The 27,457-nt window shown below is 33.9% G+C and overlaps 1 protein-coding gene across 8 annotated transcripts in view; it reads right to left on the bottom strand.

The window, feature by feature from the left end:
- Positions 1–522: 522 nt before the first annotated feature.
- LOC135197822 (zinc finger Ran-binding domain-containing protein 2-like) overlaps positions 523–27,457 on the bottom strand; it is a 210,659-nt gene continuing 183,724 nt past the window's right edge. For 4 of the 8 annotated variants that reach the window (XM_064224962.1, XM_064224968.1, XM_064224966.1 and 1 more), the window contains 2 exons: positions 25,311–25,385; positions 523–4,112 (listed from right to left, as the gene is read on the bottom strand). In XM_064224962.1, coding sequence (XP_064081032.1) covers positions 4,076–4,112; positions 25,311–25,385 — 112 coding nt within the window. In that variant the 3' untranslated portion in view covers positions 523–4,075. The remainder of the gene's footprint in view (positions 4,113–25,310; positions 25,386–27,457) is intronic. The other 4 variants (XM_064224964.1, XM_064224965.1, XR_010310667.1 and 1 more) reach the window with 3 other exon arrangements.

Consider the following 27,457-nt stretch of genomic DNA (forward strand, 5'->3'; position numbering starts at 1 on the left):
GTTTGTTTGCGTAAACAGTAATAATATTTGCCAATCTGCTACTTCGATTAAATTTCATGACCTGTTGGGCAGTGGGAGGGACACTGGGACCTGGGGACCAGTAGTCCTGTTCCTGAGGTAAATGGTAAATCTCCATGAATGTTTACAACCCCAGGTAGTGTGCAATATCAGCAATATGGCACCCATGACATGACTACTACTTCCTTCCCATCCTCAACTGCACCCTGCAGAAGTGAGCATACATAGTACTTGTTTCATTCATGAAATACTCAATAGACTCGTGGATTAGAAACAAGCGGAGGAAGCCAAGGGAGTTGGTAGGAATGGACACAAACATCCTGGGTTGGCATTAAATGGATGGACTGTTAGGCCAATTTTACCTAATGTGATGCATATTTTGCACAAAGAGCAAAACATGAATTCAGTTCGACCAACCTCTTACTTAACTAAGGTTTTACAGAATTTCAATATAACCATACTTCACTTCCAGTTAGAAAGGGGGTTGAATTAAACATGAGAAACTTCAACTTCAAAATTTACTTCAACACAAAAGCTGCATTCAAAACTGTACACAAATGCCAAAGGACTCCTGGGATGACAAGTGCATTACACTTAATTTTGCTAATTTGCATGAAAAGTAATATTTAGGGTTAACCTGATGATATAACTAAATATGAATATAAAAAGACCTAACTGCTAGAAAACAAAATGTTATAAATTAATTAGTTCGTAAAAAGAGAGAGACAAGAGTAATTTTATTTTCAAATTGACAGGATATTTACCTAGCAAGTTTTAGACAGCCAATTCAAAGCAAGTTATAGCAAATTTTACCTTCCTAATGCTTTTCTAACCTATCATTCACATTTCAGGTTATTAATACTGACAACCTCATACTTCAAACTGAAATCATTAGCTAACATTGAGTAAGAATACATCCTAAACCAAAAACCTACCTGCATTTAAATTTTTGGAGGTTGTGTAAAGAAATATTTTCCCAATATATACAAATTATAACTAAATATATCATCACTAATCAAGTCTCCTAAACAAAATGGTAACGTAAAAGTACATTGTAAAGAACAGTACTAGGGTATCATTTGCACTGACGTAAAATTTCAGCAAGGGTAAGTTAATACAACTAAACAAAAATGGAAGAGCATTAAATTCTAACAAAAACCAATTACATTGCCACACCACAACACTATTAGTATTTCCTGCAAACAAATATAAAGTACACTAAAAACAATGCTCCCTAGTTTGCATTTAAATAATTACTTGAAATACTTTGCTTATATATTGAAAATAAATAACCAATAATACTGTTCCAAATGCCTGACTTCATTCAGATCTCTAAATACAGCCATCAGGCAATTAAAATCTAAATTTTGACAGCAATAGCCTACAATATTTAGCATTTGATTTTATGGCAAGTCATTGTTTAGACACATTAAGACACTAATAAAATTATTTCTCAATTTTCTCTGTCGTGTTAAACAGGTATAAGAATATAAAATATCTATAATGGCAAAAAGAAAAAGAAATTTGGCATGGATATTATAACACCAAAGAATGAAAATAGTGGATATGATAACCCTACCTTATGATAAGATTATAAGATTAGTAAATTGATCTGGCCAATGTGGGTATTCAAAAAGTATCACCCCAACTCTACCTAAAAGTAGTTAATGTATCATTTGTGCAAATCATCAAATACCTCTTTAATATAAAAAGGTTTTAAGCCTAATCTTCAGGTATTACTCCAGTCTCTCTCTTTTTGTAAAAACAGATGCATATAAAATAGATAGAGAACACAGTTACAAGATACAGTATGATATGTAGATATGATGAAGGGCCCCATTAATAGTATAAAGAATAGAGAGTTGAAATATAATACTGTATTGACTATAACAAACCTGATCAGCATCATAGTACTTATGAGAAAAGAGAATTTTCATTTAAATTAAAATAAAGATGACAGTGATATATTATGCATCCATATTCTACAGGTTTACACAAATACAATTCAAGTATCTATAAACTGTAATTTCACAAAAAAACATGCTGCAACTTCTATTAGTTTCTCTAGAGACACATTTGTGTTTAGGTTACAAACCCCTTAAAAGTATTTTGTTGGCTGCAACTTAGTACTTACGATGAACAGCTTATTTATTACCTATCGTTGTATATAATTGTCTTCATGAAAAAAAATAATGTGCCAAAGTATTTTTCACATTATTTTAAGTTCATCAAAATAAAATTTAATAATCACATATCTGCAAATGTGTCATTTCTTGAATATTTTTTTTTTAATATGACCAAATTCCCTCTAATAGCAAGTTTTATATCCTTTCAAAGAACTCACTATTGTTGATAAATAAAATATTTCATAAGACTATGAAATACAGAATTTGGAAAGGAAGTTAATTAGTACATGGCTTATTCCGGCATAGTAAGATTTGACAACATTGTTGAGAGCCTTTGCAATTTTCTACCAAACCTGCAAAATTTAGTTGTCTTCAAGAAAATCTGTAAGAAATCAACAATTGTGGTCAATATGTCAACAGTAATTTAAAAGTTATTAAATAAAAAATTGCTTAGAAGCATAACAAACACTCATAACCAACATGAACCATAGCATGAGTGCCTTATGATGATCAAATTGCTTAGGTGAAATACGACTTTATTTTAGAACCAGACTAAACCTAGAGAAATCATGAATATGTAACATTAATTCTAAAGCTGCTTGTGATTTACAACTAAATTTAGTTTATATTGTCTGTTATAAACTTAAATTTTTATGCTCATAAATTCTAAGTAAATAAAGCACGGATACTCAACATAATAAGAAAACCAATGATCTGCATAAAAAAAATAAACTTCTTTGTTTCAATGAATTGGAAATTGTTTTAAATGAACATGCAAATTTTAAGGTTTACCAAAATTGATTACCCATATGCATGACCACCTAAATTGTGACTGTTAAGAAATAACTTTTAACCTGCCTTAACAAACAAAAACTGTTGAATTAAAACAAAGAGCATGTACCAAGGTATTTTCAACATTACTCCAAGATTTATGGAACCAGCCACAGTAATATGCATAAAAATAACTTACACTGTGACTTTACTTAGCTTATGTATGGACACTTGTTACACTTACTACAAGACACCTAGCCCATAAAAAAACAAAATTAAAACTTCAGAAAGATGTATTGTGTTTAGGGATAAATATACTGATCTTAAAAATTGTTTGATTAACTACTAACCACATGCCATCCAACATTAGAAAGGTAAAAAGGTATGAAGGTAACTGGTTTTCTATCATGGAAAATAATAAAAGCTTTACCAATTGGTTGTCTTTAGATGTCAAGACTGAGGGTAAGGTAAGAATGTTGTTTCAAAAGCTTCAGAACTAACAATTTCACTATGGTATGGCTCTCAAAATTACTATATTCCAACTAACTGGCAATATAAAATCTGCCAACTAAAACATCTAGTGCCATAAAAACACTGAAATATATACCATGAGACAGTTATTAATAGACGTCTTCCACCTATGTTCTTAAAAAACATGCTACAGTGGGTGGTCTATGTTCAGAATATAGTACTGTATGTATTAGCAACTGAGTAGAGATAACTGATCATGCTAAAGCAAGCTAATTAAAAACTGTACTCTTTCCATGTCCCTTCAGCTCTCGATTATACTCATGATAAAGCGTGCTTCCATAAAAAGGAACAAGACTGCAAAAGATAACGTAATATAAGCAGGGCAAGGAAAACTGCAAATAAAAATTAATACCTCTGTGACTCATTCCTTCACCCTTAGTCATGAGATATTTCCCAGGAGTATCAGACTTTTCAATGTGAACTATCATTAAGAAATTTCTACAATATCTGCATCACAGTGAATACATATGTAAGAATAAACTCATATAACTGAAGTTAACCAAGTTGTTTCTTATATAATAACCTTACTTCTAGTGTGCACTCCACAAAAGCAAAGAGGGGTGGGAGCTTTGGCCTGGCATGAGCATGGGAAAGCAGCTTCTTAGCTCCCATCTAGACTACTGGCCGAATTATTTTCTTGAATACTTGTGATCTCTTGAGTATGACCTGAAAGACACAAATTACAACCAAAGTACAAACAGAATCAAAATAGTTGAAATCTAACCTCAAGCTAGCATAAAGTAGCTACAGTGATATTCTTATATCAAAACACTCAATTTACTTTCATAAATTCATAGTAAAAACTGCAAGGAAAAGAGTCAAGATTCCAAAAACCTGTAATTGCGTTGCATACTTCCAAACAAGCCAAAATAAGTATCTTGTGTCGTGTTAATTTGGAAATAAGACCCATCTGTTCTGAAGTGAAAACTAAGCTAGTTTACTAAACGATATTAATGTTAGGACCATTCCTTTTACCTTAACTCCCACATCCACATAAGAAAAAATTGTTAATGCAAATTTATTTTTATGCCTCTCATTTTGGTAGCTATCTTAAGATAAATAAATATAATGTGTACCAATTTTCTTTCAAGATGGTAATGAATAAAATCGGCAGCCAACCATTAAACACCTCTAACTGGATAAACTTTCCCCTCTTCAAATATAGGTAATAAAAAACCTGTAGTTTGTTAGTTTTAATATTAAGTTAAAAAAAAATTTTTTTTAGAAAAAATGGTTAAAACATAGGGCTTTTCTTTAACCAAGACCCATCCATGCAACAATAATTCAAAATTGAATTAGAAATATATATATATATAGATATATATATATATATATTATATATATATATTATATATATATATTTTTAGGCTTGGGCATCAACTTGGGCTCTAATTGGAGACAAATAGTTCACTTCAAGCTGGTAATAAAGAAAATTTAAAACAATCACTATGATAACAAGAATATGCAAAACTAATAATTTCCTAATGAATGCTTTAACCAGATTTTTTCAGTCAAATCTATGAAAATAGAGACAGTGTTGACCTTCCCACTAAGCCTTTTGAAGTGTGCTTTATTTGGAAAAGAACTGGCAGTCTCAATCATTGGAAATAATAATGATGATGATGATGATGTAGGTAGAAGATCCTCTTTCAAATAAGTAAAATTATAGGTAATTTCTGCATCAGCTTCTTTTAACACTCTCCCTTACCGATGACATTCTGGAATGTTCTAAAAAATTAACTGCATTAATTACTGATGATAGTATGTCATCCAAAAAAAAATTAATTAAAATAACATACTACTGCACTTTCATGTTAGTGTGTCTCGTTTCCACATGTAGACATGTAGATGGATGATAACAAGTAAACTCAATGGCCAGTGATCAAGTTTACAATGTGTGGTGGCCTGCAAGGCAGTGATTTTGATCCCTCTTGTCACAGTTGTGCAAGGGTAAGCATCTGTTCATTTCTCACATGAAAAGTGTCATACAGTATCATTGTTTTCTGTAATATGATTTTTTCAATTTTTCAATATTTATTCTTTAATCACAGCAGATATCAATGATTATGTAGGAGAAAGTGTGAAAGGCATCAGCCTAGAAATTGAATGTAATCTCAAGGAAAGTGAGTGTAATCTCAGGGAAGGTGATGAGGCTCATAGTAGGATGAATGCTGGCACCTCAATCTCAGTGAGTGAACGATGCATGCCACTTACCAATTTCAGAAACAAAATCTGACCCCCAAGAGACCTTGTCTGAGGATCAAACATAGTTAAACAAGTGACAACGAACTGGAAGTCTGAAGATAAGCTCGAAAGAGATGACCCTGAGAATATGCTGAAGAAAATTCAACTGTGGAAATGAGGGATGTGCTTGCATCATGGGCTGAAGAGAGGGAAGGGGAAGTGAAAGTAACAACAGGGTAATGTTGTTGATGATGATACAGGTGAGTATTTATGCAAAACGCATGGTTTATCTGAGGCAATGCATAAGCACAGTGGTGTGTGTGTGTGCACAATGGGGAGGGAAAAGGAAACAAAGTAATGCTCAACATCATCTCCTGTTGGATGAGGAGCCTGAGTAGTCATGCGATCCAACATCCCCATTGTCCATCCATTTAGTGCCATCCCAGGATACTTGTGCCCATTCCTACCAACCCCCTTGGCTTCCTCCATCTGTTTCTAATCCATAAGTTTATTGAGAATTTCCAAAAGAAATAAATATGTATGCACACTTCTGCAGGATGCAGTTGAGGATGAGAACCAAATATATTCATGTCACGGGTGCAATACTGCTGGTATTACACACTACCTGAGGTTTTGAACATTCATGGGAATTTACTGTTTACCTCAGGAACAGGACTACTGGTCCCCAGGTCCCAGTGACCATCCCACTTTCCCAACAGTTTATAAAATAGAATATAGAATTTAGGCCAAAGGCCAAGAGCTGAGACCTATGAGGTCATTCAGTGCTGAAAGGGAAATTAACAGTATGAAGATTTGAAAGGCGTAACAGGAGGAAAACCTCAGAGTTGCACTAAGAAAGAACTGTTTAGAAAGAACTGTTTGAGAGGGTGAAAAGTTAGATGGAAGAAAGAGAATATGAGCAGGGGGCCCAACAGATCATAACATTTAATCAAAATCAGCAGATGGAAACATGCAGTAACTATATATACTCATAGTATCACTGCAGAGGAAAATTATCCAAAAAGGTTTATAACCCCAAGAAACCTGACAAGTATGGTACCATAGCTGAAAGTGGATATGTACTAGACTCATAATTCTAATGGCACGATCCAGGCAGTCACTGATTATCGGTAGCCTCGGTCATTGGCGATCTGGTTTTACAGTGCTTGTCTAGCACCGAAATGTGCCAATTTCCATTTATCGCTGCCTATGTAGAGTATTGGCGCCAATACACACCTAACAGAGGCCCAATAAACTGGTTATTGGCAACGATAAGCACCAAAAATCACTAATTTCGGGTATCAGTGATTTTCGCTTATTATCAAGCCATCGGAACAGAACCCCTCTTCCTGCACTGATAATCGAGGACTGCCTGTACTGTGTTTGGGCTTTTGGAACCATATACAAATAAAGGGTACAATGTCTTTATGGATAATTTTTATAATTATGTTGCCCTGTCTGGGGAACTTTTGGAGCATTGCATCCACACTACTAATATACTTTGAGGCTGACAAGAATAGCACTGATGCCATTGCAAGCATTTGCACATTCAAAGGTGACTTGGAACACACTGGACACTGCTGCAAAGAAAATTTTGTCTTGATCTGTTAGCAGGAAACTCACATCAGTAGGATCACCAATGCTGATGGTAAGCTGAGGAGGAACTGCACCTTAAAAGACTATGCACAAAATGAAAGTCAACACTGCAATGTCCAAATGTGATAAGATGTTACATACAGTACATGAGAGGTGCTGAAAGATTTGATCACTAGACCAAATACTAGTTTTACCTCGAAGAGTGCCATATGGACAAATGAGCTGTTCTTGTATCTGGTTCAGGTGTTGCTGCAGAACACGCATGTACTTTATCCGATATATAGCACAGGTGCCCAGAAAGTGACAATGCTGGAATTCAACAAGTTGGTATGGGATGCCATCCTCTACTCTTACATCAAAGAATGGTCTAGTTTGGTGTCATCTGCAAATTTGGCTATTCTGCTAGTTAAGCCTACATCAATGTCATTAATGTAAATAAAAAACAAGAGAGGGCCAAGGACAGAACCCTGGGGAACTCTGCTTGTTACATCTGCCCATTCCGATTCTTGACCATTAATTACGACACTGTTTTCTATAAGTTAGCCAGTCTTCGACCCAGTCTGCTGTTTCTCATACAATTCCTAAAGCTCTAACTTTTGTCATTAGTTTCTTATGTGGGATTTTGTCAAAGGACTTTTGGAAATCTAAGTAGAGTACATCTATTGCTCTACTACTGTCGTAAATACCTAGCATGTTATGAAAAAACTCAGAGAGGTTTGATAGGGAGGGTCTATTTTGTCTGAAACTGTGTTGGCTGTTTAACAATAAGTTGTTACTATCTATGTGATCCACAATTTGATCTGCAATTATGGACTCAAAAATCTTGTCAACAACTGACATTAGGCAGATTGGTCTATAATTTCCTGGCTCTTCTCTTGGACCTTTTTTTCTAAACTAGGGGCACAGTTCTAAGTTTCCATCCTTTTGGTGCTTTCTTTGTTTAGCACTTTTCCTGTAGAGTTTATATAGCTGAAGAGCTATCTCCTCTTTTAGCTATTTAATTTCTCTTGGATGAATCTCATCTGGGCCAGGAGATTTGAACTTGAGTTTGTCTATTTTGTTCTGTAAATATTATTTTGTCCAGTGGTTCTGCCCCTTCATATTTAATAGCAGGTTCCAGTATTGAGGTAGTGTCTTCAGTTGTGAATATACTAGTAAATAACTTATTCAATAACTGCTTTTCCCAAGTCTGAGTTCACCAGGTTACCTCTATTCTCCCTTAGGGAACCTATGCTATTTTTTATTGGTTTCCTGTTATTAACATGCGCAAAGAATTCTTTGGGGTTTTCTTTACAAACTGATGCAACGGTCTTATCCTCATTTATCTTTGTTTTTTTTACTAATCTGTCCACCAATCTACAGAGTTCTTTATGCCTATTGGTGGTGTGTGTGGGTTCATTGATTTGTGCAATCTGTCTTTCTCTTATCTTATTTTTAATTTCCCTGTTGAACCACTTGGGCTGTGGGTTGCCATTTGTTAGTATTTGCCTTAATGGTACACATCTAGAGCATTTTTCTGTGTATTCCTCATGAAAGGCTTCCCGGTGCTTATCTATGACTGTGTTCTCATCGTACTCTAGATTTTTAACGTACTTTTTTAGCTTACTTAGGTCTTGTCGACGGTAGTCTAATCTCATTAATATCTTCTACTTGCTCATAAGCAGGTTTTTCCATTGATAATTATTCACTATTAGTGTATTTTGATGTTATCTTTATGACTAAATACATTTTTATGATACAAAAATTATCTAATAATTTCCAATATTAATACTGATTAATAATGTATTAAATTTAATAATACGTATTAAATTATTTCAAATAATAAAAATGATCATTCTCTCTCTCTCTCTCTCTCTCTCTCTCTCTCACTGAGATGTATGATTTTTGTATGGTAAATGATTTACTAATTTTCAAATAATATTGATGTAAACAGCAATAATATCAATTCATTAAAGAAAATATTAAAGTAGTCAATTAGTAAAAATGACAAATTTGTATTTTTCATAACTACAAACCTTCAGTCTTAACATTAGGATTTTTACTAGCGCCAAGCTGGAAACCGGTAGAATTAAAAATAAACTTGTGAGATCCAGGGACTATTGGCATCTATACCAGGTCACAGGGTAAAAATTTAAAAATTATGTATGAGTGAACGAAAACCCAGTATTTTAGCATAGAACCTGGATAGAGGAGTGAGTTTGGAGCTGTCACAAATGTCAAGAAACCTAACAGCAAGGGTAGGGGAATGTTGCCATTTTATTGAGTCTAATAATTGCTGGCATCTTGGGTTCAAAGGATATACTAAAAATCTCTCACTCTCTCAAGGAAAGTCTATCTTTAACAAATTGGTATTAACACATATTTAACTATGATAAATCACTAATTAGTGTATTTTCATCTTATTTTCATGACTATAAATATATTTTGATACAAAAATGATTTACTAATTTTCAATATTAATAATGATTACAAAGCTCCCCCACTTTTACGCAGTATTAGGTTCCAGAACCTCCCAAGAAAATGCAAAAATCCCCTCTAATTATGCTTATAACTGCCAAATACCCAGTACCCCATAAACTAAAATGCTTATAACTATCTTAAAATTTCGCTGCCTAATTTGATAGTCCAAACAAAAATATACCTTAAATTATCATACTAAAGCAATTTAATATCATTTCAAACAAAAACACATCATCCTAAAACATCCCAACGCATCTTAGATTAGCTCCCTTTTACAACAGTTACTCTAAGTACAGCCCGTAAAATACTTATAACAATGATTTATTCATTTCAAAATATTAATATTACTGTAAGCAGCAAAATATCTATAACATGCTTAATACACATTCAATAAATATTTAATACAAATTAAATAAATCTGTCTTACAGAACTTTTGACAACTAATCAAGTTACCCTTTACAGTACATATAAGCAGTTTTCTCTCATAATATTGATGTATTAATCCTTTTAAAATGATCGCTAATTCACTTTTTTTTATAACACTGTTTATTTACTAATTACTGTATTTTTCACTTTGTGCATGTGACTAAATACTGATTTTTATGATAAAAATTATTTAGAGCATACTTGTAATGTAGTTATGTATCTATTAAGTTCACTCCAGGTTGGGCCCAGACTGAGCGTAATAAGCATACGATTCTCTCTCTCACTCTCTCTCTTTGTAAGGTTAATGTAAGATGTATTTGAACTATTACTGTAAACTTTTTTATGATAAAGCATGTTGTATAATATTAAAAATATTTGCTAATTATTTTCATTTAATTTTCCAGCCTACTTTTATCAGAAAATAAAATTAAAATACAGTGGTACCTCATGATATGAAAGGCTCAACTTACGAAAAACTCTAGATACGAAAGCAAATACGAAGATTTTTGCGGCACTACATACAAAAATTGTTCGAGATACGAAAGGTTGTTGCTGTAAAGTCTGAGATTCACCCGGACCACCGATAAAAATTTTAAAACTTGCGCGGCGCCAACTGAGTAAACTTGCCCTATCCTCCTGCTCTCCCATTGGTTCCTGATGCTAGTCACCGCCATAAGATCCTTCTCTCCTATTGGTCAGCATCTCTCCCATGATCCCATGATGCATCTACGTAGTGGCGTGCTCTTTCAGCCACTTCGCGGCATCATCGGTATCGAAAGCACACGGAATTCGTTCGTTCTATACGATTTAGTTTATTAACGTAAATTGCTTAGTGATTTTGTGTAGTATAGTTTATCATGTTTTGTGAGAACTTTACTATATACGTATATGTACTACATAACACAATTACGTAGAATATATACGTAGTCATGGGTCCCAAGAAAGTTGAAGAGAGGTTGCTTTCTTTGGAGACAAAGATGGAGATAATTAAAAAGTATGAAGCTGGTATGCGATTGAGAGTGATTGCCAAGGAATACGGCCGAAATCCGTCGACAATAGGCACCATCCTTAAGCAGAAGGATGTCATCAAAGCAGCTACACCTTCCAAGGGCCTGACTATTTTGTCCAGCAAGAGGAACCACGTGCATGATGAAATGGAAAGGCTGCTTCTTGTCTGGATAAAAGACAAAGAAATTGCTGGCAATACGATAACCAAGACGGCAATCTGCCACAAGGCCAGCGCTATTTTTGTCGATTTGATTGCCCAGGCCAAAGACGACGGAGGAGAAGGGACATCGACGCCAACCCCAGAGTTCAAGGCTTCTCATGGGTGGTTCGAAAAATTCCGTAAACGGACTGGCATCCATTCGGTGGTGCAGCATGGGGAGGCGGCCAGCTCGGACACGAAAGCAGCCAAAGACTGTGATGAGACTGGCCTTTTTTGGAAAAAAAAGGCCTCATCGGAAGTACATCACAGAGGAAGAGAAGAAGCTACCCGGGCATAAGCCTATGAAAGACAGTCTTACCCTCGAACTTTGTTCGAACGCCAGTGGGGATTGCAAGGTGAAGCCCCTACTTGTGTATCATTCGGAGACTCCTCGAGCCTTCAAGGCCCACAAAGTGCTTAAGGAGAAGCTTCCAGTGATGTGGAGGGCTAATACAAAAGCCTGGGTAACGAGACTTTTGTTCACCGAGTGGGTAAATCTGTGTTTCGGCCCGACAGTGAAGAAATTCTTGGAAGAGAAGCGCCTCCCTCTGAAATGTCTGCTGGTGTTGGACAATGCCCCTGCTCACCCTCCTGGCCTCGAAGATATTCTAGCAGAGTATTCGTTTATCAAGGTTCTTTATCTTCCGCCTAACACCACCCCTCTCCTCCAGCCCATGGACCACCAAGTGATATTGAACTTCAAGAAGCTGTATACAAAACATCTTTTCAAGAGATGTTTCAACATCACCAATACCACAAACCTCACCTTGCGTCAATTTTGGAATGAGCATTTCGATGTTGTGATGTGCATCCAACTCATCGACCAAGCTTGGCAGGAGGTTTCAAGGCAAACCTTGAATTCCTCATGGAGGAAACTCTTGGCCTCAAGGGATTTAACGTGGGCGAAGCTGGTGCTGCAGATTCAGGAACAGTTGACGATCCTGAAACTGTTTCGCAACCAGATCTAGACGAGATCGTTGCACTCGGCAAGTCCATGGGGATGGTCGTCGACGAGGACGACATCAATGACCTTCTTGAGGAGCACCAAGAGGAGCTTACGACGGATGACCTGAAGGAGTTAGAGGCCATGCAACATAACGTCGTTCAAGAAGAGTTCTCTAGCAGCGGCGAGGAGGACGACGACTATGACAACGACAGAAATTAAGGATACTCTAGCTGCTTTTCATAAGGTGCAATCATTCGTAGAAAAGACACACCACAAAAAGGCTTACACAGGTCGTATGCTTGCACAGTTCGATGACGTTTGCACGAGTCGTTTCAGGAACATTGTCAAAAGCAGACAGAAGCAATCTTCCTTGGATAGTTATTTTTTAAAGAGGCCTTCAGTAGGAGTAAGCAAAAGGGGAGAACCAAGAAAAAAAAAAACGTAAAGTATAAAAAGTAAAAATGTAAAAAAAAAATAATAAATAAAAATTTAATTTTAAGTTTTTTGTAAAGTTAAGTGTTACAGTTTTGTTAATGTGTTTCATAAAGTTTGGTTTATGCTTTCCTGACATTTTTTTATGTTTCGTAAAGTTAAGTGTACGTATCTACCATTTGTCCTCTTCCTCTGTCGCTACTTTTGGGGAGAGCCTCACTCGAAAGGTAAGCTTCCACATTTTACTACATACGTACATATGTACGTACAGTATTTCTTGTATACCATGTACACTAATACACTTTATTTACAGGTACTATGTAGTACATATTAGCAGTACGTATTAACCCTCTAACGCTGATTGGACGTATTAAACGTAGATATAAATTGTCTGTTGGGTGCCGATTGGACGTATGGGACGTCTATATAAATTTTTTTAAAAAATTCGCGTAAAAATAGTTATAGGCCTACCAGGTGAAAACTTTTGAATCACGCGCCTTGGGGGATGCTGGGAGCTCACGGATCAAGGCGTTGTTTTGTTTACAATCGTTACGCAGGCGCGCAAGCGCGAATTTCTTTCTTATCGCACTAAAATGTATCTGCGACACATCTCAGAAATTATTTAGTCACTTTGACATAATTTTTGCACCATTTTAGATTAGCCGTTACATGGAGTATTATATATGAAAATGTGTGCAATTTTATGTAGAATACAACAAAAAACAACTCATGGTTGTAGCTTTTATCAGTTTTGAAATATTTTCATATAAATAACGATAAGTACCAAAATTTCAACCTTCGGTCAACTTTGACTACTGAAATGATTGAAAAACGCAATTGTAAGCTAAAACTCTTATATCTAGTAATATTCAATCATTTACCTTCATTTTGCAACAAATTGGAAGTCTATAGCACAATATTTCGATTTATAATGAATTTATGAAAAAAACTTTTTCCTTACATCCGCGCGGTAACTCTTCCGAAAAAATCATACATTTTTTCGTCTGATTGTCGTAATGTTTGCACCATTTTAAATTAGCCGTTACATAAAGTTTTATATATGGAAATGTGCTCAATTTCATGTAGAATACAACTAAAAACAACCCATGGTTGTAGCTTTTATCAGTTTTGAAATATTTTCACATAAATAACGATGTGCCAAAATATCAACCTTCCGTCAACTTTGACTCGACCGAAATGTTAAAAAAACTCAATTGTAAGCTAAAACTCTCATATTCTAGTAATATTCAATCATTTACCTTTATTTTGCAACAAATTGGAAGTCTCAAGCACAATATTTTGATTTATGGTGAATTTATATATATATATATAAAAAAACATTTTCCTTACGTCCGCGCAGTAACTCTTCCGAAAAAATCATAAATTTTTTCGTCCGATTGTCATAATGTTTGCACCATTTTAAATTAGCCGTTACATAAAGTTTTATATATGGAAATGTGCGCAATTTCATGTAGAATACAACTAAAAACAACCCATGGTTGTAGCTTTTATCAGTTTTGAAATATTTTCATATAAATAACGATGTACCAAAATATCAACCTTCGGTCAACTTTGACTCGACCAAAATGGTAAAAAAACGCAATTGTTAGCTAAAACTCTTATCTTCTAGTAATATTCAATCATTTACCTTTATTTTTCAACAAATTGGAGGTCTCTAGCACAATATTTCGATTCATGGTGAATTTATGAAAAAAATAAAAAAAAAATTTCCTTACGTCCGCGCGGTAACTCTTCCGAAAAAAATCAGAAATTTTTTTGTTCGATTTTCGTAATGTTTGCACCATTTTAAATAAGCTGTTACATAAAGTTTTATATATGGAAATGTGAGCAATTTCATGTAGAATACAACTAAAAACAACCCACGGTGGTAGCTTTTATCAGTTTTGAAATATTTTCATATAAATAACGATGTGCCAAAATATCAACCTTCGGTCAACTTTGACTTGACCGAAGTGGTCAAAAAACGCAATTGTAAGCTAAAACTCTTATATTCTAGTAATATTCAATCATTCACCTTTATTTTTCAAAAATTGGAAGTCTCTAACACAATATTTTGATTTATGGTGAATTTATGAAAAAAAAACTTTTTCCTTATGTCCGCACGGTAAACTCTTCCGAAAAAATCATAAATTTTTTCGTCCGATTGTCGTAATGTTTGCACCATTTTAAATTAGTCGTTACATAATGTATTATATATGAAAATGGGTGCAATTTCATGTAGAATACAACAAAAAACAACCTATGGTTGTAGCTTTTATCAGTTTTGAAATATTTTTATATAAATAACGATAAATAGAAAAAATTCGTCCTTCGGTCAACTTTAACTCGACCGAAATGGTCAAAAACTGCAATTGTAAGCTACAACACTTACAGTCTAGTAATATTCAATCAATTACCTTCATTTTGCAACAAACGAGAAGTCTCTAGCACAACACAGGCGGTCCCCGGGTTACGACGGGTCCGGCTTACGACGTTCTGAGGTTACGACGCTTTTTCTTAAATATTCATTGAAAAATCCGTTCTGGGTTACGACGCTTGTTCCGAGGTTACGACGCCGACGCTTCCGACGCTCCGAGTTTACGACGCTCTCTCTCTCTCTCTCTCTCTCTCTCTCTCTCTCTCTCTCTCTCTCTCTCTCTCTCTCTCTCTCTCTCTCCTACAAAGATGTATGTTTTTTTAGTATGATAAATAAATTATTTACTATTTTCAAATATTAACATTAATTTATACAGTAATAATATCAATTCATTAAAGAAAATACCATAGTGAATTAGTAAGATTTTAGCTTATATTTAACAAATTATGGAAGAATGAAGGAAATCCCAGTCTTCTTGAAGTAACTTCCAGTAACCTTTTTCGAGATCCAGGTACTAAAACTGTCAGCTATATATAAAGTTCTGTGACAGCCAGGAGGGGGAAGAGCTGGGGGAGAGCTGCAGTGTTGCAATCACGTGGTCCTGACATCTCTCTCTCTCTCTCTCTCTCTCGCTCATCTCTCTCTCCTCTCGTCTCTCTCCTCTCTCTCTCTGCTCTCTCTCTCTCTCTCTCTCTCTATCTCTCTCTCTCTCTCTCTCTCATTTACTGAGACTCGAGAAATAGTACAAGATGTACTTGTACTATTTCTTTTTAATACTTTCAAATAATAATATAATAATAAAATAATAATAATAATAACTGTAATTACAAAATTCATATGTGATAGTATTTTAAAGAAATACAATACGTACTAATCTATCCATGTCACTTTTAATTAAGGTTAACCTCTCTCTCTCTCTCTCGCTCTCTTCTCTCTCTCTCTCTCTCTCTCTTTTGCCACACAAGATAATAATGTGTCATACATAGTGGTAACTCCCTCTCTTTTGCTGGTAAGCGTTATAAACAGAGAGAGATAAACACTCTCTCTCTCTCTCTCTTTTACCGAGATGAAAGAATTTTTATGGTACTAGTATGTAAAATGTTTACTGATAATTTCAGTTATTTAATATAATAATAATAATAATAATAATAATAATAATAATAAAACTTTAATTACAAAATTCATAATGGTCGTATTTTAAAGAGATGAAAATGACCTTTCCATTTCACTTGTAAGGATAATTCCTCTTTCTACTGAGATGAGAGAATTTTTATGGTAGGATGCACGTGTTTATTATATTTTCAAATAATAATAAATAATAATAATAATAATAAAATAATAATAATAATAATAATAATAATAGAAGTAGTAATAATACGATAACTAATTTCAAAAGAAAATTCTTCCCTTTGTCTTTTTCTGTATCAATTTCCCCACCTCAACTCGAGTGACACTCAAGCTTAACAATCCCATACAATGGTCAACGAATTTAATGGTTTTATGTAATCAATCTCTCTCTCTCTCTCTCTCTCTCTCTCTCTCTCTCTCTTACTGAGATGAGATAATTTTCATGGACGTGTATGTAATAAGTTTATCATTAATATTTTCCAATAATAATACTTTAAGTACAAAATTCATATCTGAGTATTTTAAATACAATAATCATTCCATTTCTCTCTTTTAAATACTGTAAGGACAACTCTCTCTCTCTCTCCACAAGATACTTGTCATACATTTGGTGTTTCTATTTCTTCCTTTTATCTCTCTGGCTGGCTCTCAGCAAAAGAATTGATAGACAGACAAACATAATTGCACAGTCCTCTCTTTCTCTCTTCTCTGGAGAAATATATGTATTTATGGGAGGGGGAAAAAGTTGCCTACAGACGTTCATTTATATCTATTGAAACCTAAGGAGTTATTTTTCTCTCTCTCTCTCTCTCTCTCTCTTGTTTTTTGATGAAAATATACAGTAATTTGTGAATACACAGTGTTGCACATGAAAAAAAGTAAATTAGTGATAATTTTAGAGATACGGCCCTAAGAAAAATTGCAAATTAGTAGTGAAATTTTCCCTGTGGACATGTTTTCAAGAACGTCGTTCCGGCTTACGACGATTTTCGGGTTACGATGCGTCTAAAGAACGGAACCCCCGTCGTAACCCGGGGACCGCCTGTATTTCGATTTATGGTAAATTTTTGAAAACAGCTTTTTTTTTTTTTACATCCGTGCGTTACGAATTCATGCATCATTTTGTGATATATTTTCTGTGTGTTGCCTTGATCATTTTACAATGTGTTATATACCAAAATGATCGCAATTTAGTGTACAATACAACAGAAAAAATCAAGTCATTAGCTTTAACCGTTTTGCTCACAGGGCGATTTGAATACAATTTTAATATTATGAAATGTTTTGTTTTCGCGCTATATATATCCCATTATTTATTATATAATGATATTATATTTTTTTCATTTCTGATGGTTGCATACTAAACTTCATGCAATGACAAAAAAAGGAGCCACAAATGAACTCTTAATCTTGAAAACTAAGCGTGCTGTAATCTAAAAAAAAAAAAAAAACAATTTTTCCGCTTCGACGCTCACTCCTAGACCCCGCTGGCATACGGGAGACAATTTTTATTATACCCCTTCGCCGTGAAAGGGTTAAGTTAGGTATTGAATGGTCCAAATTGTTGTAGTACTTCATTGTTTATAGGTCAATTTAGCTTTATTATAAAATTTACTGGGGCGTTTTTGGAGGGCTTGGAACGGATTAGCCATTTTACGTGTAAAATGCGGTTCAAGATTCGAAAATCTCATGATACGAAGGTCGCCTCGGAACGGATTAATTTTGTATCTTGAGGTACCACTGTAATTAATTACATATTGTACAATATGATCTATCATTAAAAATCTTTACAGCAATATTATTTAAAATACATTTTACATTACCCTTAGTGAGATTAATCAATGCATAACTATATTAAAGTAAGTTGTACAGAGTTTTTATCATAAAAATCAGTATTTAGTCACATACACCATATGAAAAAAAAAAAATACAGTAGAGACAGTCCCCAGTTATTCGTGGACTTGGTTATTGGCGATTTGGTTTTATGTTGTTATTCTAGAGCCATAAATCAGCGATTTATGGTGCCATAACGGGGCGAGGTCCGGTTATCAGCGCCACTAGGTGCCTTATGGCTCCATAAGGGTGCTTATGGTGCTGATAACCAATTATCGGCGCCATTATGGTGCCATAAATCACTGAGCTTCGGTTAATGGTGGTTTTCGCTTATCAGCACACCTCCAAGAACAGAAATCCGCTGATAACTGGGGACTGCCTGTAATTAGTAAATAAATAGTGTTGCTCTACAAAATAAAGGAAATTACTAATGATTTTGGAGATATGCTCAATAGAAAAAATCTGCAAGTTACTGAAAGTTCTCCATGGAAAAGTGAATAATGTGTTCCTCAAAAATCAGCGACAAAGTGGACCGCGGAAATGTGAAATGCAAGAAATAGTGGGGCACTGTAAAACTATATGAAGTTTAATAACGTTGAGAGATACTAATAAAAATAATAATTCTCTCTCTCTCTTTTGTATAAGTACTAATTTTCAAATATTAGTAAGATTAAATATTATAATAATATATAATAATAATAAACTGTTATTACAATATTCATGAATTTCTATGGCAAGCTATTAAAAACATTCCCAGTCTTTTGCCTAAGTTTTGAAGCAACAGGGGAGATTGGGCAGCCTGTCAGAGTGTCATTACATACTTGACAGAAAGTGACCACAGGTCCAAATTGTTGCCAACGCCTGATCATCTCATTTCTATTTCTTCCTTCTTTTATCTCTCTCTCTCTCTGCCAAAGGATTGTTAGATGGACAAATAGATACTTAGTTCAGACCTCTCTCTCGTCTCTATCTCTCTGGAAAAGATATACATATGGCAAGAGGAAGAAGTGTTGCCTATAGAGGTTCATTTCAATCTTTTGATATCGTATATGGAGTTATTCTCTCTCATTCTCTCTCTCTCTCTCTCTCTCTCTCTCTCTTTCTCTCTCTTTCATATTATGTATTCTCAATATCTCCAAAATAATTCATAATAATTCCCTCCTGATGGCCAAATATATGATGTTGCACATTCAATGTGTTCTCTCTCTCTCTCTCTCTCTCTCTCTCTCTCTCTCTCTCTCTCTCTCTCTCTCTCTCTCTCTCTGTTATTGGCTATACGTACATATATATTTATTATTGGAAAATATTTAGAATGACTTTGAAATTATATTAATAATATAATTTCAAAGATTAATACAGCAATAGAATAATAATTTAAGGTATATTTGATGTTGGATGATACTTTAAGTATACATTTGGTATTTGAACTTTCAATCTTTTGATATCGTTAAGTTATTCTCTCTCTCTCATTTTATGTATACTCAATACTATATCCAAAATAATTCATAATAATTCACTCCTGATGGTCAAATATATGTTGCCCATTAAATGGTCTTTCTTTCTCTCTCTCTCTCTCTCTTGACATGACTTTGAAATTATATCAATATAATTTCAAAGATTAATACACTAATATAGAATAATAATTTAAGGTATATTTGATGTAGGATGATACTTTAAGTATATATTTGGTATTTGAACTTTCAAGATAGGGAGTTATAAGCATTTTTAGAATGGGGTTGTAAGTATTTGTGGATTCTAGCTATTCACGGGGTTCTGGTACACATCCCCCACAAATAATGTATGTATGTATGTAAGTATGAATTATATATATTAATATATTATATAATATTAATATAATATAATAATATAATATATTTATATATATATATAATATATATATATATATATATATATATAGTCATATATATATATATATATATATATATCTATATATATATATAATAGTCATATATATATATATATATATAGATATATATATATAATATAGTATATATATATATATATATATATATATATATATTATATATATATATAATATAATATATATATATACATATAAATAAAGATATATACCACGAAGGAAAATAAACCATGGAGTATCCGCGAGACCTTTCGATGTTCAAACGTCCTTTACTATATATCTTTATTTATGGATTTATCACGTTCCTAACTTTCGTGATTCAGTTATATATACATACATATATATACAGGCAGTCCCCGGGTTACGACGGGTTTGGGTTACGACGTTCAGAGGTTAAGGCACTTCTCAATTATATTCATCAGACATTATTTCCAGGGTTACGATGCATGTTTCAGGGTTACGACGCCTACAATGCTCAACTGGCAGATGAAATATGATACCAAAAATGCAAAATCATCAATATTTGAAGGTTTTTTTGATGAAAAATGCAATAAGAATGCAGTTTACAGTTTTCAATCCACCCAAAGCATTAAAAGTAAGGTTTCTTAGGATTTTTACAATGTTCCGGCTTACGACGCGTCTCAAGAACGGAACCCCCCTCGTAACCCAGGGACTGCCTGTATATATATATATATTATATATATTATATCTATAATATATATTATTATAATAGTAAACTATATATATATTATATAGAATATTTATTATAATTATTATTACATTTATTGACCTCCTCATCTACCCAGCATTTAGTTAAATATTTTGATTGCTAGAAAAGCAGCCATTTTCCATGAATCAGCTGACTTCAAAGGGGAAAACGCTAGCCAGAGATAGGAATTTCCTGTTAGAGAGGGGGAATATAAACTCTTGTCAGCCTTAGGGATGTATCCCAAAGAGAGGTGTGTAGCTAGCTAGGTACTTATTAGGCCTACGTCTAAGCTCCTTTTTCCTGTGAACCCTTTGCTGGCCATATGTTCTGTTTCCAGGATGCCCTGCTCTTGGGGGGATTTCGACCTCTGTCAGCTCCTGTCAGTAACCCAGGACACACGTCCAGCCCAACCAGCCTTCCATTAGGCCTACCACGGTGTGACTGGCGCGCCCAGACCTCAGACAAAGCGGATGCCAGTTCCCCTACAAAGGTCCACTTCCAATAATGCATCCAGGTACGTCTTGTGAATCAGTCATATTGCCTTCTTTCCTTTCGAATCCAGTAACTGAATTTCATTTCCCAATTCAAACTCCTAATGCTCAAATGAACATTCATTTGTTCCTTTCACTGCCTCGTGGCCGCATGCCTCCCTTTTGTGATCGTCCCAGATAAATGAAGTCATTGAATATCTCAGTTAAATCCTAGAGTTCCTTCTCCTGAGTGTGTTAGAGAAAACTGAATAATCGTAATTTGCACAAGAAGTCTTCCTTTATATTTTGTGTCTAATCTGGGATTTTTTCCAGATTTGCTGAGTCACGTGTCCAAGTCTTTGCGCCCGCAAGTGCTGCATTACCGCAAGATAATATGAATAATTTTGAAAGCCAGCATTTACGTGAATCTCATTTTAGCCAGCTATCCCCTTGTGAGAGATAATATTAGTCCCCGTGAGGACAAGCTGCATTTACTCTTTCTCCAGGCCATTTCAACGGCCTATTGTAAATAAATGTATGTAAAGCAATTAGCTGAGTTTTCTGGCGACCTCTTTCTCTAAAAATAATAATTCCAAAAACACCCTTTTTTAAGGTAAGTTAAAATCCAGTGACCTTGCACTTTCCCTAAAACATTTTCATTTACATTTTGGGCCACAAGAGGCCAGCTCAAATGCAAAAATGTATAATATTATATTATATATATACTATTTTATAATATATATAAATATATAATATCTATATATATATATATATATATATATATATTATATAGTATACAGGCAGCCCGCAGTTAATGGCGCAATCACTCAATGGCGAATCGGTTTTACGGCGGTCGTCAAAAATATTCATTACAAAAATAAGGCATTTTAAAGGTATCTTTACGGCACCATTTTCAGTTAACAGCGCCGCTGTCTAACGAGTTCATACATTTGTAGACATGCCGTTCAGACCATAAAGTTTATGCAAATTATATTAACAAATTTTATGGAGAGTTATTACGTAGGTATTAGGGTAAAATATATGCCTCTGACGCTGTTCTATGCCGAAAATATCGAGTTACATAAGCGCAAATTTAGTATAGATGTGGGCGATTTATAAATGTTCATGCTTTTGTTTAAAATGTGTATGAAAATGTATTGCGTGAAAGGTATTTTTATTTATGTACAGAAATATGATACAAAGGCAGCTTTTGAAACTGCCCTTCACGTTATCAAATACGATGTTTTTTCATGTTCTTTCTTGTGAGCCGCCGCCTGCCGCTCTTCCGAAAATATAGATTTAAAAACAAAGTGCAAATTAGCGATCGATGTGTCGATTTTATAAATGTTTATGCTTTTATGTTTAAATGTGTATGAAAATGTATTACGAATAGGGTATTTTTATTTCTGTGCAGAAATATGATAAAAAGGCAGCTTTTGAAACTGCCCTTCAAGTAGCGACTACATGTTTTTTCAAGTTCGTTCTTGTATGCCGCCGTCTGCCGCTCTTCCGAAAATATCGAGTTAAAAAGAGTGCAAATTTAGCGATCGATGTGTCGATTTTTTAAATGTTTATGCTTTTATGTTTAAAATGTGTATGAAAATATATTACGTAAAGGTATTTTCATTTTTGTACAGAAATAAGATACAAACTAAGGCAGCCTTTGTAACTGCGCTCCACGTTGTCAGGGGATGTTTTTTCATGTTCGTTCTTGTCCGCCAGTACCGAAATGCTTTGTGTTATTTTATTAAATTATGCATCTTTTCCATAAATCCTTTAAAAAGTTATACATTATTTCACTGTATCCAAGAATATTGTATGTATTCTCATATTATTGTATTTTAAAATACTACGGCAAATTTAAGCCAGTATTCCGCGGAGCGGCCAATGTTGTGGTTTGAAATCGATGAATACGCGTTTGTTTCACCATAACGCAATTCTGAGCGAATGCTCTTGCTTCTAGTTAGCATAAACGAATATCTATATACTTGACTTATATGAGACACAGTTATTTTTCCTTATACAGCGTGTTTTAGTGGAAATATTTATTGAATATGTCTCGTTGTGAATGTGAACTACTATTTTTTTCGTTAACAGATTACGTTGGCGGCATGTTTATTGCGTAAAAAATGATGTGATTCCGTTCGCAATAATCCTTTATATCATCGTAATACGAACTTTACGTTATTTGTCTTATATCGACGTGAAACCAACAGTAAAATGTGTTCTTTCAAGCACAGTAGTTTTGATTAAAATGATTTTATCCCAATTTTATCTACAGTTGTGTTTGATGGCAGACATTTACTGCAGTTTTATCCTTGTTGCCGATGTACGATAATAGTCATTAGCAGCTTGAACAGTTTTCTCAGCTTCAGTTATAACTAGGTTTAAATTCAACAGTATATTTCCCGATTGATCTTTAATCTATATTGATCTCTGATCTATAGCAAATAAAGTTATTACATTAAGATATCTCAGTTCTATTCTATACATAACGCCATTTATAACAAATACGGTAATGTTGTACTGTAGTACGATGATTGAAATACAAGCCAAACAGATGTTATCCAGTTCAGTTGTACTTAGAAAAAAAAAAAAAGTCGTTTCTCGTTCGGTTGTTCATGGCTGTACACGTTCACGCAACGAGTATAACGTTAAAACCATACTTTCATCATTCTCTTTTGCTGTTATTAAACTTTATTATATCTTTACATACTCTAGACACCCACGTGTACTGTACAGTAAATTCTGTAGTACTATACTGCATAAATATAATTTTACTTAATGTGGATTACGGCGCCTTTGACTGGGCTAGTTTCGAAAGGTGTGCGGCGGCCGTAGGCTTTAAAATCGCTTGACGTCGAAAATCGCTTGGCGTCGGAGGCCAGGAACGGAACCCCTGCCGCTAACCGAGGGCCGCCTGTATATATTTATATATATATTTTATATTTTATATAGATTATATTATATAACAGATATATATCATATATATATAATATATATATATATATATATATATATATATACATGCATATACACACAAAATACAGCAGAGGCCTGTATTCGCAGGGTATGGATACCAGACTCCCCTGAATAGCTAAAGTCTGTGAATACTTGAAACACCTCTCAAATATGCTTAGAACTGTCAATTTTGATAATCAAAACACACACACACACACAACTAAAAAGTTAAGTATATCTTAGTTTTACCAGACCACTGAGATGATTAACAGCTCTCCTAGGGCTGGACCGAAGGATTAGATATTTTTACGTGGCTAGGAACCAACAGGTCACCTAGCAATGAGACCACACAACTAAAAATCCTTATACCTGAGTATTTTAGTTTTATCCCAAAAAGTGCATTTATTCACAAAAATGATACGAAAATACAATAACATGTGAACATTTCTCAGTGAAAAATACCGCAAATAGGTTTAACTTTGTCAAATAATGGGTAACTACAGCCAATAGAAAAATCTGCAAAATATGAGTCAGCAAATAGCAGGATTGACTGTATATGTGTACATATATACACTCACACACACACACACATATATATAATATAAATATATATATATAAATTATGAGTAAGTAAACTGAGTGTTTCATTACCATTCTTTTACTAAAGCGTATCAGAATTTTTCACCTTGGCTCATTTCACCAAATACAGCATTCCAAGCCAATACAACCTATTACACGTGTAACTGTAATTGTTACAAAACTTTTTAACATACATATTGTGCATCATGTAAAAGAGATGTTTAATGTATATAAAATTTACCTCTGAAACAAAGTATAACATACAAAAAAATTCATTCTGATATGTGAACATTTTACGATCTTTACTTTAAAAATACCTAAGTAACTTCAACTGGGTGTCCAGCAATACAGCAGCTTACTGTAAAAAATGCTACAGTTATAAGATTTTCTCAGCTATACCTGTACACAGTTAATTCTCAGCCTACACATGTAACTATTAGAAAATATTTGGGAAAAACAATTTTCTTAGTCACAATAAATATTATTAAGTATCTGTTAAATGGATAACTGCACAAAGATGCCAAAGAAGATTTGATAAAACAATGAACAGTGAACCCAGAGAAATGATTATACTACTCAATTAAGAACATAAAGCTACTTAGGTTAATATTCCTATTAATAATATGATGTGCTGGTTATCTCAGCCTTTAAAGTTCCCCTGAAACCTGGTTACCTCGACCTGGAGCGGGAACGGGAGTAGGAGCGCCGGGATCCACGCCTTCTCTTGGTGCCTGAACGATCACGTGACCTATAACAGCCATTGAAGATAATTTTTAAAGTTCTTGCTCACAACAATCTGTCTTTTGAAGATAAAAGTTATGGCTGGAGGAAAAGGGGCTTAATAAAAAGAAAGTTTTTAACTTTGAATCTAAACAATATACATTCATTATTTTGCCAGCATCAGGAAATTTACTGCATAAAATCAGTTTCTAACCTGATCCTATACACAATGTAAAGCATACATGGCCTTGAATTAGAAGTATATATATATATATTCTTATATATATATATATATATATATATAATCTATATATTATATATATATATAATATTATATATATAATATATATATATATATATATATATATATATATATAATATATAAATATATAAACTGCACCAGCATTTAAATGTAGCAAAGACCTGGCATTGCAAATGTGGATGATGTATTCCTTTAATATTCAGCATTTATTTCTTTAATATCTTATAAACCAGCTGTCATGTTTATTTTTCATAGCATTTGGCTTTTTATTACAGGTGATCTATTGTACCACCAACTTAAACTTTTTTGTTGTTACATAACTGTAACCAACTATTCATGAAAAAAAGGAATTTAAACCAAGGCTTTTGTGAACTTTTAACAAACATGGAAGCAGAAAAGAAAAAATTATTTACTCGTTCTGACACCAATATTTTACTTGAATTTCTAGGCTACACTACAGAATAATAAAGTATCATTAAGTTCAGTGTATGTGTCAACTTGGCTTACATGTTGACCTCTAGATTTTAAAACTGAAATTCTGGGTTATGCCTATACCTGCCATGTAAATCAATCCCAAGACATACAGTAGTCTACTGGCAGACCAAACCTTAACATGGTTGGGCTATGTTAGTATATGGTAACTTGTGTCAAAAGCATTTTAGACCAAGCCCTAAGCCCAGCCAAAAGCAATACAATCACCACAATACTGTACCTCTTGATATAAGGCAAATTGTACTGTACAACAAACTACTGTGTAATAGATGTATATAATGTATGGGAAATAACTTATAAAAACCTTCAATACTGACAAATTATAGATAACTTTTACCATACTTGAATGCATCCTTCAAAATTTTTATCAATTACATACAGTCCATGGTGCCAGAAACTCTATGCAGCAAAATGTGAAACTGCATTTGTTGAACTTCCTAACACTTAACTTGTACTTTCAGATCCTTGGATTCACACGAACTGACACATTACAGGAGGCCCGTGGCTAACAGCGCAATTGCTCAGCGGCGAATCGGTTTTACGGCTGTCGTCAAAAATATTCATAAAAAAAATAAGGCATTCTGAGTTATTTTTACGGCACAATTTTCGGTCAACAGCGCCACTAGCGCCGTTAGTCTAACAAGTACATACATTTGTAGAAATACCGTTCAGTCCATAAAGGTTATGCAAATGATATTAAAAAATTTATAGTTATTACATAGGTATTAGGGTAAAATATATGCCTCTGACGCTGTTCTATGCTGAAATATCAAGTTAAATGAGCGCAAATTTAGCTATGATTGTGTCGATTTATAAATGTTCATGCTTTCATGTTTAAAATGTTTATGAAAATGTATTACGTATAGGGTATTTTTATTTCTGTACAGAAATATGATACAAAGGCAGCTTTTGAAACTGCCCCTCACGTTATCAAATATGATGTTTTTTCATGTTCATTCTTGTAAGGCGCCGTCTGCCACTCTTCCGAAAATATTGAGTTAAAAAAAGTGCAAATTTAGCCATAAATGTGTCTATTTTATAAATGTTCATGCTTTTTTATGTTTAAAATGTGTATGAAAATATATTACGTATCGGGTATTTTTATTTTTGTACATAAATATGATATAAATTAAGGCAGCCTTTGTAACTACCCTCCATGTTGTCAGAGGATGTTTTTTCATGTTCGTTCTTGTCCGCCACTGTTCCGAGAAATGCATGGTGTTAATTTATTAATTATGCATCTTTTCCATAAATCCTTCAAAAAGTTATACATTACTTCACTGTATCCAATAATATTGTATGTATTCTCATATTATTGTATTATCAAATACTACAGCAAATCTAAG

Source organism: Macrobrachium nipponense, chromosome 21 (assembly GCF_015104395.2).
Source record: "Macrobrachium nipponense isolate FS-2020 chromosome 21, ASM1510439v2, whole genome shotgun sequence".
NCBI lineage: Eukaryota > Metazoa > Arthropoda > Malacostraca > Decapoda > Palaemonidae > Macrobrachium > Macrobrachium nipponense.